The 12,480-nt window shown below is 32.9% G+C and overlaps 1 protein-coding gene across 1 annotated transcript in view; it reads right to left on the minus strand.

Moving 5' to 3' along the window:
* Positions 1-6,924: 6,924 nt before the first annotated feature.
* LOC133185680 (uncharacterized) overlaps positions 6,925-12,480 on the minus strand; it is a 31,684-nt gene continuing 26,128 nt past the window's right edge. Inside the window, exon 13 of the mRNA XM_061320986.1 lies at positions 6,925-7,886. Within this exon, the coding sequence (XP_061176970.1) occupies positions 6,925-7,886 (962 nt within the window). The remainder of the gene's footprint in view (positions 7,887-12,480) is intronic.

The raw sequence follows: 12,480 nt of genomic DNA on the forward strand, positions 1-12,480 counted from the left end.
TTTGAATTTGCAATGTGGTTGGGTGGGGTGGGGTCCAATATTTTTTTTTTATGAATATATAATTGTCAGGATGAAGATTTCCACAAAGGATAAAGCTGTTCAAACGTATAATTTAGAGAGCAGGTTTAATTGGGGGGGGGGGGGGGCTGCTACTTTCTCTATAAAGCACACCTTCTCCCGGTGTGACATATTTTTTTTATATTGAAAAGAAATGACATCTGAAGCATTGTCACAAATACACTTTTAGATAACACTCAATTTCGCCTTATCTCAGTTTTCCGTGAAATACTTCGTCGAAAGCCACGGCCAAAATGTACGACCCTCTCACATTCTGGAGAGAGCTATGTGCGGACCGTGGCATGAGACGATGAGACGGTGTAATAATGAAGCATTGAAACAATCCCTTTCGCGCCTGCACCGTTTTCCCCTGCTTCGAATATTTATATATGAATAAATAAATACAAAAGCTGCATATTGATGTTAAAAATAAAAAAAATTGTGTGAGTAATTTTATTACTTAGAGAGAGAGAGAGAGAGAGAGAGAGAGAGAGAGAGAGTTACATGTACTGAGTACCATACGTGGCCATATGACTGAATCAACTTTGCACTGCAAAATACAGTAGGTCAACTTACGTGGCGCAGAATTGAAAGAGCATAAGAATAGTCCAGTGCATAATGCACTTGTCATAAATCTGTAGATAGAGGTGAAGCGGATAATACAAACAGCTTTGAAATGTTTATCCCACTGCATGTCTACTTCCTGCTGGCTGAGGGAAAATTATTCGAAAGCACGCCAACTAACACCTTAGAAGTCCCTAATACAATTGTACAATTGTGGTTTGTGGTTTGATCAGTCGATTAAATGACACAATAAAATAGCTTAAATAGAGTTTTTAACCACATACTATATGTTATATCAGTTTTAAGTGTTATTTGAATCAACAGCATATAATTAAATTAATTATATTTCTACGACCTCATCAAAGGTATAGTTGCTTCTACCCTACCCTAAGCCATAAACATGTCTTATTATCTCAATAAATTTAGGAGGCAACACAATTTAGGGTCTAAATAATAAATTTGATTTCAATTTCATCAGAATTCTTTATCTTCTAAAAAAGAGGTTAGATTTGTCTTTAATGGATTCATAATTCATAATTCATAATATTGTAGTATTTTTCATTTTAAGAGTGTGAACTGAGTAAAAGCTTTTATCAAGAGGCCCAATGGCCTAAACGGTCACTTGAGTATAATACAACAATCTAGAGGATCCATAGAGTATAAAATGAACTGAAAGGTGAAGCTTTGTTGCCCAAAAGCAAGAAATTTGGGGTGATCAGATCAACAAAATAATTAGTCTAGTATTCATTAACAGTTCATAAATTAGGTTCTAATCTATTCCCCATTTATCACTATCACCATACAGTATTTTAACAAACTATCAGTGCTTCTGTACTATTAGAATTCCTTGTAGAAATCTTTTACACTGACCTCTCTTGGTCTTTGATGAACATTTAATAAGATAAGTTATTTTTGTCTCATTTTTATTTATCTATTACTTACAAGTCTACCTGATCATTAAAACTATGAAAGTACTTTTTGTATTATACAATAAAAATTCTTGCATAATTCTCTTATTCTATTAACCTTTATAAGTACATTATTTACAGTGATTAATTATCAAAAGTAAATGGCAAAGGGAAATAACTCCCCTCAGTAGAATACAAATTAATAGAGCCATGGCCAGGACCAGAATACTTGACAAAATGGTCCTGATGTTAAAAAATCTGGTAAAAATACCATTCCTTATTAAAACTTTTACTTTTTTTGCCTCTGATATGCCCTGGTGCAGAGAAGAATTTTAAAGAAATAATGCATTTTTACTACAGGTTCACTATATTATCAATAGAGCCCCCCCCCCCACACCCCACCCCCACCGAGAAACACCAGCCTCTCACTCTGGGACCAGAAGTCTGCTCATCATAAGTAATCACTTTGTTTATCTACTTAACTCTAAGTAGCAGACAGGATTATTTAATAGAATTAATGCATTTTCACCATATCATCGAGAGCCCCACCCTTATACCAGCACATCTGTAGAGTCACCCGTGCTTATCATAACTATGTATTCAATTTTGTTTCAATAATACCCAGGAGTAGAGAAGATTTTCAAAGAAATAATGCACTTTCACTATAGGATCTATATAGCCCCGCCTTAGCATCAGAACCCCTGACCCTGGGACCATGAATTTCACAATTTTGGTAGAGTCACTCTTGCTTATCATAACTATGTATTCAATTTGTTTCAATAATACCCAGGATTAGAGAAGATTTTCAAAGAAATAATGCACTTTCACTATATGATCTATATAGTCCCGCCCTAGCACCAGAACCCCTGACCCTGGGGACATGAATTTCACAATTTTGGTAGAGGGCTCAACACTTATTACAATCATGGCAACAGTTTGACTGCTTGATGTCCAGGAGTAAAGAAGAAGATTATTTAGGTTTGCATTAATTTTGGTGGTTTTAGCCCCACCCCTCAGGCCCCAGGGGGCAGGGACCATGAAATTCACAAATTTTGTTTCCCTTTACAAATAGATGACATATGCTAAAATTGGCTGAAATTGGTTCAGCGGTTTCAGAGAAGAAGCTGAAAATGTTCAAATGTTAACACACGACGGACGACGCACGATGACGGACGAAAACAGAGCAATAGGTCACCTGAGTGACTCAGGTGACCTAAAAATCTCTACTTTGTAACAACTATTTTATAGAATGAAAAATCAGCAGTCTACATTTTCCCCCTCTAAATATTGATATATACATGCAAATTAGATACAAGTAGATACCGAAAAATCTGTAATGAGTACTGAACACTGTACTGTTGCCAAATATCAATAAACAATTATAATGCAGGTTACGTCTCTTCATTACACGTCAACATTCATATAGATTATTTGAGGCACGTGGGAAGCAATTTCAGTTGGGCGGGAGGGGGAGGGGGGGGGTCTTGACAAGCAAAACAAAATAGACTGTTTTCTAATGTATATATAGTATATACTCCCAAAATTATACTGAAAGGGCACAACTGGATTAATATAGCTTTGTTTTGTAAAGTAAATTACATACATGTACTGATAAGTTATGTTCTGGTGCCCCCTCCCGGTTCCCACGGGCTTGTATTTAATTTTTTTTTTACATAATGCTATATAGTATGCAAATGAAATTCCACACTTTTGTATAAAATCCAACACCTTAGCTTTACATTTTGACTCGGTTGTGGCAGCAGTATCTATAAAGCATATTTATACTTTTTAATCTGCCTGTTCTATTACATCAACAAATGGTAAGAGAAATATAAATAATATTACGAAATAATGTTGAATTGCGATTTCTTCCCATATATATGCTTTTGAAGAAAAAAAAAAGTCTTTGAAATTGAAAATGTAAAGAAGGGCGTTGATCATGCATTATTTTGCTACTTCGTAAAATTTTCATTTTGCTAACAAGGTCATTATAACAACAATAAAAGTTACGAAATGCTGACATTAAATGAGGTTGTTGAAATTCCTGTAACATCAACCTATCTGTCAGTAGCCTGCTGCGGTTTAAAAATTGATCGTTCTCGGAGCATGCTCTTGAGTATCGAATAAGTTGGGAGATGTAATCACCATGTGGGGGGATATTACTACATAAATAAAGAATGTTGATGATGGAAAAGTTGAAGTCATCTCCGTTGTCACACAATTTAATTGTTAGTTGGCCCTTTTCGTATAGTCAGTAAAACATCCAAATATGAAACAGATGTGGCAGACTCTGTGGTGTTTTTATCTCAAGTTCACTGGGATATATCGAATCGACATATGAAGGAAATGAACTTAATGTTAATTGTTAATTGATAATATATATTGTCGATATATCTAATTGTCGAGTTGAAGGCCACAGCAAGTGTTTTCTTCCTCTCGTCAAGAAGTTTTTAATAAATTCTGCTTCATAGGAATATAAAAACAGGTCAGCTAATAAAGGAGCACAATTAGTGCCAAGCGCAATTCCAACAGATTGTTGGGGACCTGGTCTCCGAAGACTTCTTAAATGTTGTCAATGAGGAACCCCAGCATCCTTTTAATATCAACTTCAGAATATTGTGTAGAATCAGTGCTTTTTAACAAGGTGATTTTGTTGATGACCAATTACAAGATAGGAAAATGTCCGACTTCTATTTTGATTGAAGAAGCAAAGAAATTACGAGTTCAATTTTTATTGAAGAAACAGTTGTCTATGATGTCAAAAAGCCTTCTCTTTATCTTATCGTAAGGATAATTCATATGTTTTGATGATATGGGTTTTGAAAAAAGTTACGATTTAAGTCAAAAAAGAAAAAAAAGGAAACTCTTTCGATATCTTTGAGAATCCACATTTGATTTTCACCACTTCTTGAGCATGTTGATACACAGTACTTCTTGTTTCTGCTTCAAAGCAGTTAAAGTAATGAGCCTTACAATAAAGAATATATTGTTACAAGCTTTGTCAGCTGGAACAATAACATATTTCTCATGTACTTTTTTCTGATTTCTTATCAGTTTTGGTCTAACGAAAACGGAGGGATGGATAGTTTGCATTTGTCCTTTAATTTTCTAATGCGATTCTTAATATATACGCTTTTTATCCATTCTGACTAAGAGTCGAGGGGTTCCATTTCATATTTGTCCCATCTTCGACAGGATTCATACTGACAACATAAAAACAAATGGTAAGTCATTCAAAGTTTAATAATAAGCGTTGATAATGAATAATTGTAGTCATAATTAAAATCTGACATTATCATGTAATATATTTACAGAAAACGTAAGTATTGATATTACAACAGACGATTTTATGTACACAAAAAAATATATCTCGCTTTTTCCTCATATTACATTTGTAGGAGTGTCAATCAAATCACTACTTTAATGAATTAAATACTAAGGATGTGCTTTTCAAAATATATTCAATGAATAAGGATATAAATGAAATATAAAAATACAAATTATTGTATGAAATATATATATTCTATATAATTAAAGGAAAGCAATGTTAATAATGGGATGTTTCTGTATTTAGACAAATACAAAATTGAATTCTTCAACCATCTCTCATCCTCACCAATATATTCTCAGAAAAATGTTTTTTTTTCTGATATTTATGAGGCTAATTATATAGAGAACTTGTAATCCTTTTCACTGAAATTAGAGGAATTGTTCCCATAACTGCTGGCCAAACTAAGAGATTGAAATTACTCTACAGTCTCCTTTCCAATTTCCCACATCCAGAACGGTCCTTAAATTTTCACATTGTAATTTGCTTTTTTGTTGCCATGAAGCACCATTGCAGCTTTAGATTTAACGAGGAAAATATTTAAAATGTAAAAATGTCACAGAGTAATTTTCTTTGAAGGCGGTATAAAATGAATGATCTTCAGCACGAACCAAGATGGAGGCATCTATCCATGTGCACATTTGATATAAACTCCACTTAAAAAAAAACCCAATTTGATAATATTTTAAAACTCAGTTATCAATATATTTCTTTCATACATAAATGTTTCAAAATCATTTTTTGAATATGAAATTGATGTTGTAAAATCATAGAAAAAAATTGTTTTCCATGATTTACCTCTGAAGTAGTGCCTACATAATTATATTAAATCTAATTAACTAAAGACTATGAAGACTAAAATCAGAAAAAAAGAAATCAATATTCAGGTACTCACCTTCGATAGCAAATGATGACACTAATTACTATGATGGCAAGAACAAAAACAACTGGAGCCACAATAGATACAGCTAAAACGGTAAACTGACTTACAGCATTCGATATCGCCGACTTTGGATACTTTGTTGTCGTAGCACAACCTGAAACAAGTCACACTAGTATCTACATTTAATATGTTTCTGGTACGCAAAAACGTCAGAATAAAAACTTGAAAAATTGTGTAGATGATTTTTTTAAGGACCCTCTATACACTGACGGAAAATGTTTTTTTAGACTTTAAAATTATATAGCTTAAAGGAGGATATTTTAGGAATGACTCTAATACTTGGCCAAATTATTCGAGTATAACCTGGTTTGGGTCAGTTTACGCTTTATAATCCGCGAAGCTGATTATAAAACAGCGTAAACTGACCCAAACCAGGTTATACTCGAATAATTTGGCCAAGAATTAGAGGCATTCCTTATAATCTAATTTTAAAATCATTAAATAACTATGGGTGTAAAATTTCGTTTGTTTTTATTATTTCAAATTTGCCGCTCAATAATACAACCTTAGTAACGGAAGTGATGGGAAGCGAGGGGAGGTAAAAACTGATACATAGGCCTAGCAGCCTTGTTGTTTGTTTACATGTGGTAAGATCGAATTATTGTTTCAAGTTAATGGTACATTTATTAAATCTGGAATTTTCCATGAATCTCGAGGACTGGAAATGAGAGGATTGTATGGATACAGATGATTCAGCTGGTTGTCAGGTAGGTGTGTCCCCATACCAAACCAGGTTATACAGAAATAATTTGTGTTCCTTTTTGGATATTAACCAATCAGAGGCTAGAATAAAAACAAAATTAAATTATTTTGAAATTAACTAACTCATTTTTAATGTAGGGAGCCTACCTTTTTTATCCAGGAAAAATCTTCAAAGACAATGAAGTAATAATCTTGAAAAATTGATTTTTCTTTTTCAAATGGAGAAAATCCAAGCAAATTAAGTTTCCAACTACTCTATCTTGGTCTAATATAATGTGTAGAATACTTCGATTTATTTTGAATTATGTCATAGAATGCAGATTATAATTTATTTTTGTGTGTGTCAAATTATGGGTCTGTCTAATTACACAAAAGTACCCTAAAATTAGGGTGCAGTGTAGAGAGGGTCCTTAAATATGTTTTTATAAAATAAACTTAAAATTCTTACATGTTGAAAAAGAAGTTAAAACTTCAGTAAAATTTGTTTGTCGTGAGAATCCTTTTGAGATATGAGAAGTTGTTTTTATTGTTTCTTTCTTCATTGGTGCCTTTGTTGTTTTCGGTTCGACAACTGTCCTGACTGTTTCTTTATTCATTGATGCATTTGTTGTTGGTTCTATTTCTGCCTTTATTGTTTCTTTCTTCATTGGTGCATTTGTTATTTTCGTCGATTCTATAGTCGGTGCCTTTGTTATTGTCTGATATACTTCTTTCTTAGCTGTTTCTTTCTTTATTTGTGCATGTCTTGAAGTCGTTCCTACAATTGTCTCTGTTGTTTCTTTTTTCGTTTCCTTCATAGTTGTTGTTTTCTTCATAGATGCCTTTGTTGTTGTATGTTCTATTTCTGTTTTTGTTGTCTCTTTCATCGGTTCCTTTGTTGTTTTCGGTTCGACAGTTGTCTTTTTTGTTTCATTATTCATTAATTCCTTGGTCGATGCTGGTTCTCTCTCTGTATTTCTCGTTGTTTTCTCTATTGGTGCCTTTGTTGTTTTTATTTCAACAGTTGTATCTTTTGGTTCCTTATTCATTGGCGCCTTAGTTGTTGTTGGTTCTATTTCTATTTTTGTAGTTTTTTTCTTCATTGGTTCCTTTGTTGTTGTTGGTTTTAAACCAATCTCTGTTGTTTCTTTTTTCACGTCCGTTGGCGCTTTTGTTGTCAATGGTTGTGTTGTTGTTTTTGTTGTTGGTAATTTAATTTCAGTTGTACTTGTTTCGGAAGATGCTGTTGACACAGGTGTTTCGGATGACTTTGTAAGTTCGGTTGTGATTTTTTGGGATTTTGTTGACTCGTTGGCTGTTGTGGATATAAACGATTCCGTCGTCGCAATCGTAGATTCACTAGTTGTAAACTCTGTACTTGTTCGTTTTGGTGTTATACTACAGCCTAGAATACGTTTGTGTACACATTGATTATTGATTTCTTTTTCATCAATTAATGCTTCTTTTGAAAATATACATGTAGTGTCATGAGATAAAACAATAAGCCAATGTACATTTGAAACCAACAGGTTTTGACGGAGTTTTAAAAACTTCTCAGACTTTCTTAATTTGATTTGACTAGAACATTTTTGTTGCCCTCCAAAAAACCAATGAACGAATAACATCACTATTAAGGGGAGTGTACTTCAAAATGAAATTCTTGCGCATGTAATGAAAAAGTGAGTACATTCATCATATAGCTGTATAAACTTTCTAATCTCAATGGAAATGACCAAAAACATTGCCCGTTAGTACTAAACGTGATATGAAAGATTTACATGACACCGTCAGTGCTTAGTAAACAAAGTGGTGCAGGGCGTAATGTGTGCACAGGTAGTTAAATCTATTGAATGCCGAATATGCATATGAGATCAACTATGATCGGCCGAAACCGATTACAACAATTATCAAATTTTCGGGACATAGAAGATTTTAAGAAGTCATAAAAACAAAACAGGTGGAAACAAAAACATCTAGCACTACAACTAAGCTTAATACGTTTTCTCTAAAATCGCGGCGTGCACAGGATTTCGTTCTTACGTCGCGGGTTCGAATCCATTGTGTGACAAGGGGGAAGGGGGGTTTCTCTGGATGAAACCATATAAAAGCGAGGTCCCGAATTGCATGAAAATGCTTGCAAAGAAAAAGATACCTCACTACTCAAAGGCCTTAAATGCCGAGTACAGGTCAAATTTGTAGCCCTCCACCGGTAAGTGGCGGGGTCACAATATGAGTGAAAAGGGACATTAAACAACCAATCAAAGAAACAAACAAACTCACTTCCATTCTCAGTGACCGTGTAGTGTTAAGTGGTGTCGCGAGAATTCCTTCGGTAAAGCAAGTTTTTCTGACTTGCCTAGTTATTAATATAAGGTTAAGCGTTTATTAAAATCAATTAAACCGATCTGTCAGATGACAAGAAGTGCATTTGATTTTTAAAAGTGTGATGTATTTTACAACATGATCAACCTAGCCCAACCCTAACTTTTTAACACAAGAAAAAGGAGGCTAAGATTTCAAAATTTCGTTGAAGGTTAAAAACAATACTCATTGTAATCATTTAATCAGTTTACCTGATACCCGTCAATGGGCAAAGAAAAATGATATTGAAATTGAAGGTTATTTTTCGTTATACTAGTTTGACCAATTTAGCAACACCCAGTAGTCTGAACCAAGTGTCAGAGGGCTATGAGTTTTAACAATTTTGGTAGAGGATTGCGTTTTTTAATCATTTATGCATTTTCAAAATATAACCAACTTCGCCCCACCCTAGGGCCTGAATACTAAAGCCAGGGGACAAGGATTTCAGGATTTTTGCAACGCGAAATGTAATAATAACGCAAAATATAATAAACTGGGATTATCATTTTTGCGTTATTACATTTAGCGTCGTAATAACCGCAGAATGTAATAACGCAAAATGTAATAAGAAACTTTTTTTTTTGGATCATTATACTTTTTGTTATTATATTTTGCGTCGATATTAAGCAAAATGCAACAATGCAAAATGTAAAAACACACTTTTTCGGTCAGTTAGGTTGAGAATAATAATCACACGAATGATTATATATTGCTTCATTATTAGCCGATTCCTGATCTACGAAATAATGCAAGTTCCATTTCAAGGGATAAGATATAATGTGCCGATTGTTATAATAATATAACATAATATAATATAATAATATTATAATATGACAATTTTATTATTATTACTATTATTATTATTATTATTATTATTTTTTTTTTTTTGAAATGCAAAAGGACATGCCCATGTCTTGTGTTTACGTATATTCGATAAACTAGTATTTTGTTCGCCATCAAAATCATTAATTAAATTCCACCTATTTTACATCATCTTTGCGTTCAGTACCACAAGTATGCAAAGGATATACAATTTTTATGATAGGAGTGCGTGTAATGCAAAAATGTAGTAGGAAACAAAAACTTCAAATTCTATGGGACAAAGCTTTATTATATACATGAACAAAGGAAAATTATATAAAGGACCTTAAAGGTGCTTGGACACAGATTTGAAGTTAATATTTTCTCAGATTTTCTGTATAATTTCATGACTTATATGTTGCTATAGCATTTCATACTAAAATATAATAAAAATCTTATTTCATCTCGAAGTTATTGAAACTTCAAATTTCTGGACGCGTTTGATTGACACATCCTTGCACTTTCACAATTTTTAATTTTATTCTTAATACTTAAGAAAAGTGGCAGTTTTGTTGTGTATTAATGAAAAGTATTATAACTATAATCCAGAAAATTCAGAGTTGAAATGTTCGAAAGGAAACCCACGCACAGTATTGTCAGTCCGTGCTCAGTGGTGTGTGCAGACTTTAACAATTGAACACACCCGGTGAATCGTAAACATTAACAATAACAGAGCTCGTGCCCTGTTTACAGAAACAGTTTACGTTTCACGGGTGTATTCAATTTGTTAAACTCTGTACACAACACTGAGCACGGGCTGACGATATTAGTGAGGGGGTTAGCTTTCGCACATTTCTACTCTGAATTTTCTGGATTATAGATGTAATGTTTTTCATTAATACAAAACAAAATCGCTTCTTTTCTTAAATACTAAGGATAAAGATAAAATTTGTGAAAGTACAAGGATGTGTTAATCAAACGCGTCCAGGAATTCGTAGTTCCAATAATTTCCAGATAAAATAAGTTTTTAATTATATTTTCGTGTGAAATGCTATTGCAATATATAAGTCGTGATATTATACAGAAATTTTGAGAAAATATTAACTTCAAATCTGTGTCTAAGCACCTTTAAAAGCATTTCAGACTCCTAACCGACTCCACTTCGGCACAATATCTATTCATATTTTATAATATTAAAGATATGTTGAAATCAAATTTATGATGTTTTGCGTTGAACAGTATCGGAAAAAATATATAATGTTTTGTGTTATTACATTTTATTTTATTACATTTTGCGTTGCCTTCAAGGCAAGAATTAGATAACGCAAAATGTAATAATCAAAAAGTAAATTATTAAATCCTGCGTTAATCTCGACGCAAAAAGGAATAGCGTAAAATGTAATTATCCTAAAAAGTCTGTTATTACATTATGCGATATTACGTTCCGCGTTGATTTTGATGCAAAATGTATAAAAATGTAATAATCCCAGTTTATTACATTTTGCGTTGTTATTACATTTAGCGTTGTAACAGTGCTCATTCAAATCCTTTAATTTGGTTTCCCAGTAGGGTGATCAAGCTTAGTCTAACGCGCTTCATGACGTGTACGTATACAGGCTTGCTTAGAGCGATGTTGTTGTTTTTTTTTAAGACTCAGTATTTTGTTTTCTAATCTGACGTTCTTAGTCAAGTTAACTTTTAAACTAATTGTTCAAAATTACATGATTTATGAAGTATTCAGAAGTTTGGGAACAAGTAGAATCCTTACACCAACCATGTAAACATTAAACGTTAAATCAATTAAAATTTTACAAATAAAAAATATTTTCCTTACAACTACTTCTTTGAAATTTGATTTGGCTAAGTAAAATAAAATGGTTTTTTTATATTTCAAAAATGTTAACCTGGTCTACGTCTCATTGAAAGCCAACTTGCAAAATGATAGTGTATAAATTATTTTTACATCCACAATGGTAGTATAAACAGCCGAAACTTTTGATGGTATTAATTTAAGACCATGGATTTCTTTTTTTAAACAACGTTTTGGTAATGCTTTCTAGTAGAAATAGTTACAGTACATTTTATGAAAACACAGTTAGTATCATTTTGAGATCACAGTGAATCATACAAAGATACATCTCTGTAAAGTAAATCATATTTGGTACCAATTTTGATGCACCAGATGCGCATTTCGACAATTTATGTCTCTTCAGTGATGCTCATGCTGATACGATGGAAATCCAAAACAAAATATTTAAAAAAGATTTTGAAGAGCTAAAAAATGTGCCAAAGACTGGAGCCAAATACGTCGAAGGATCAGAGCTTTGCATGAAAGAGATAATCCTAAATTTTGAAAAAAATTTCTAAATTTTACCACAGGAATTTAATATATATCCGTATTTTCAAGCAAGTACCAAAGTACTTAGCTACTGTGCTGTAGAGACCCTCGGAGACTAACAGTCCACCAGCAGAGGCCTCGACCAAGGGGGTCATAATGTAAATCATATACGGTACCAATTTTGATGCACCAGATGTGCATTTCGACAATTTATGTCTCTTCAGTGATGCTCATGCCGAAACGTTGGAAAACAAAAATATTTTTAACAACCTGAACACTTTTTTATGTACAGTAAATAAACATTTTAATGGGTACATTTGTAAGCTCTCTAGTTATCTATCCAAAGGTTTTTAACCATTGGTCTACGTTCCAGCAGCTAGCAGGGGATATGAAATTTTCAGTTTTAATCCACTTTACCTTTGGATTGTTTTATCGAAAATTTGATGAAATTTGTTCAGCAGTTCTAAAAATATGTAAATGATTTTTTTTTTTTTTTTTT

Source organism: Saccostrea echinata, unplaced genomic scaffold (assembly GCF_033153115.1).
Source record: "Saccostrea echinata isolate AGI-Se365-2 ecotype Australia unplaced genomic scaffold, CSIRO_AGI_Sech_v1 ptg000012l, whole genome shotgun sequence".
In the NCBI taxonomy this organism is placed as follows: domain Eukaryota; kingdom Metazoa; phylum Mollusca; class Bivalvia; order Ostreida; family Ostreidae; genus Saccostrea; species Saccostrea echinata.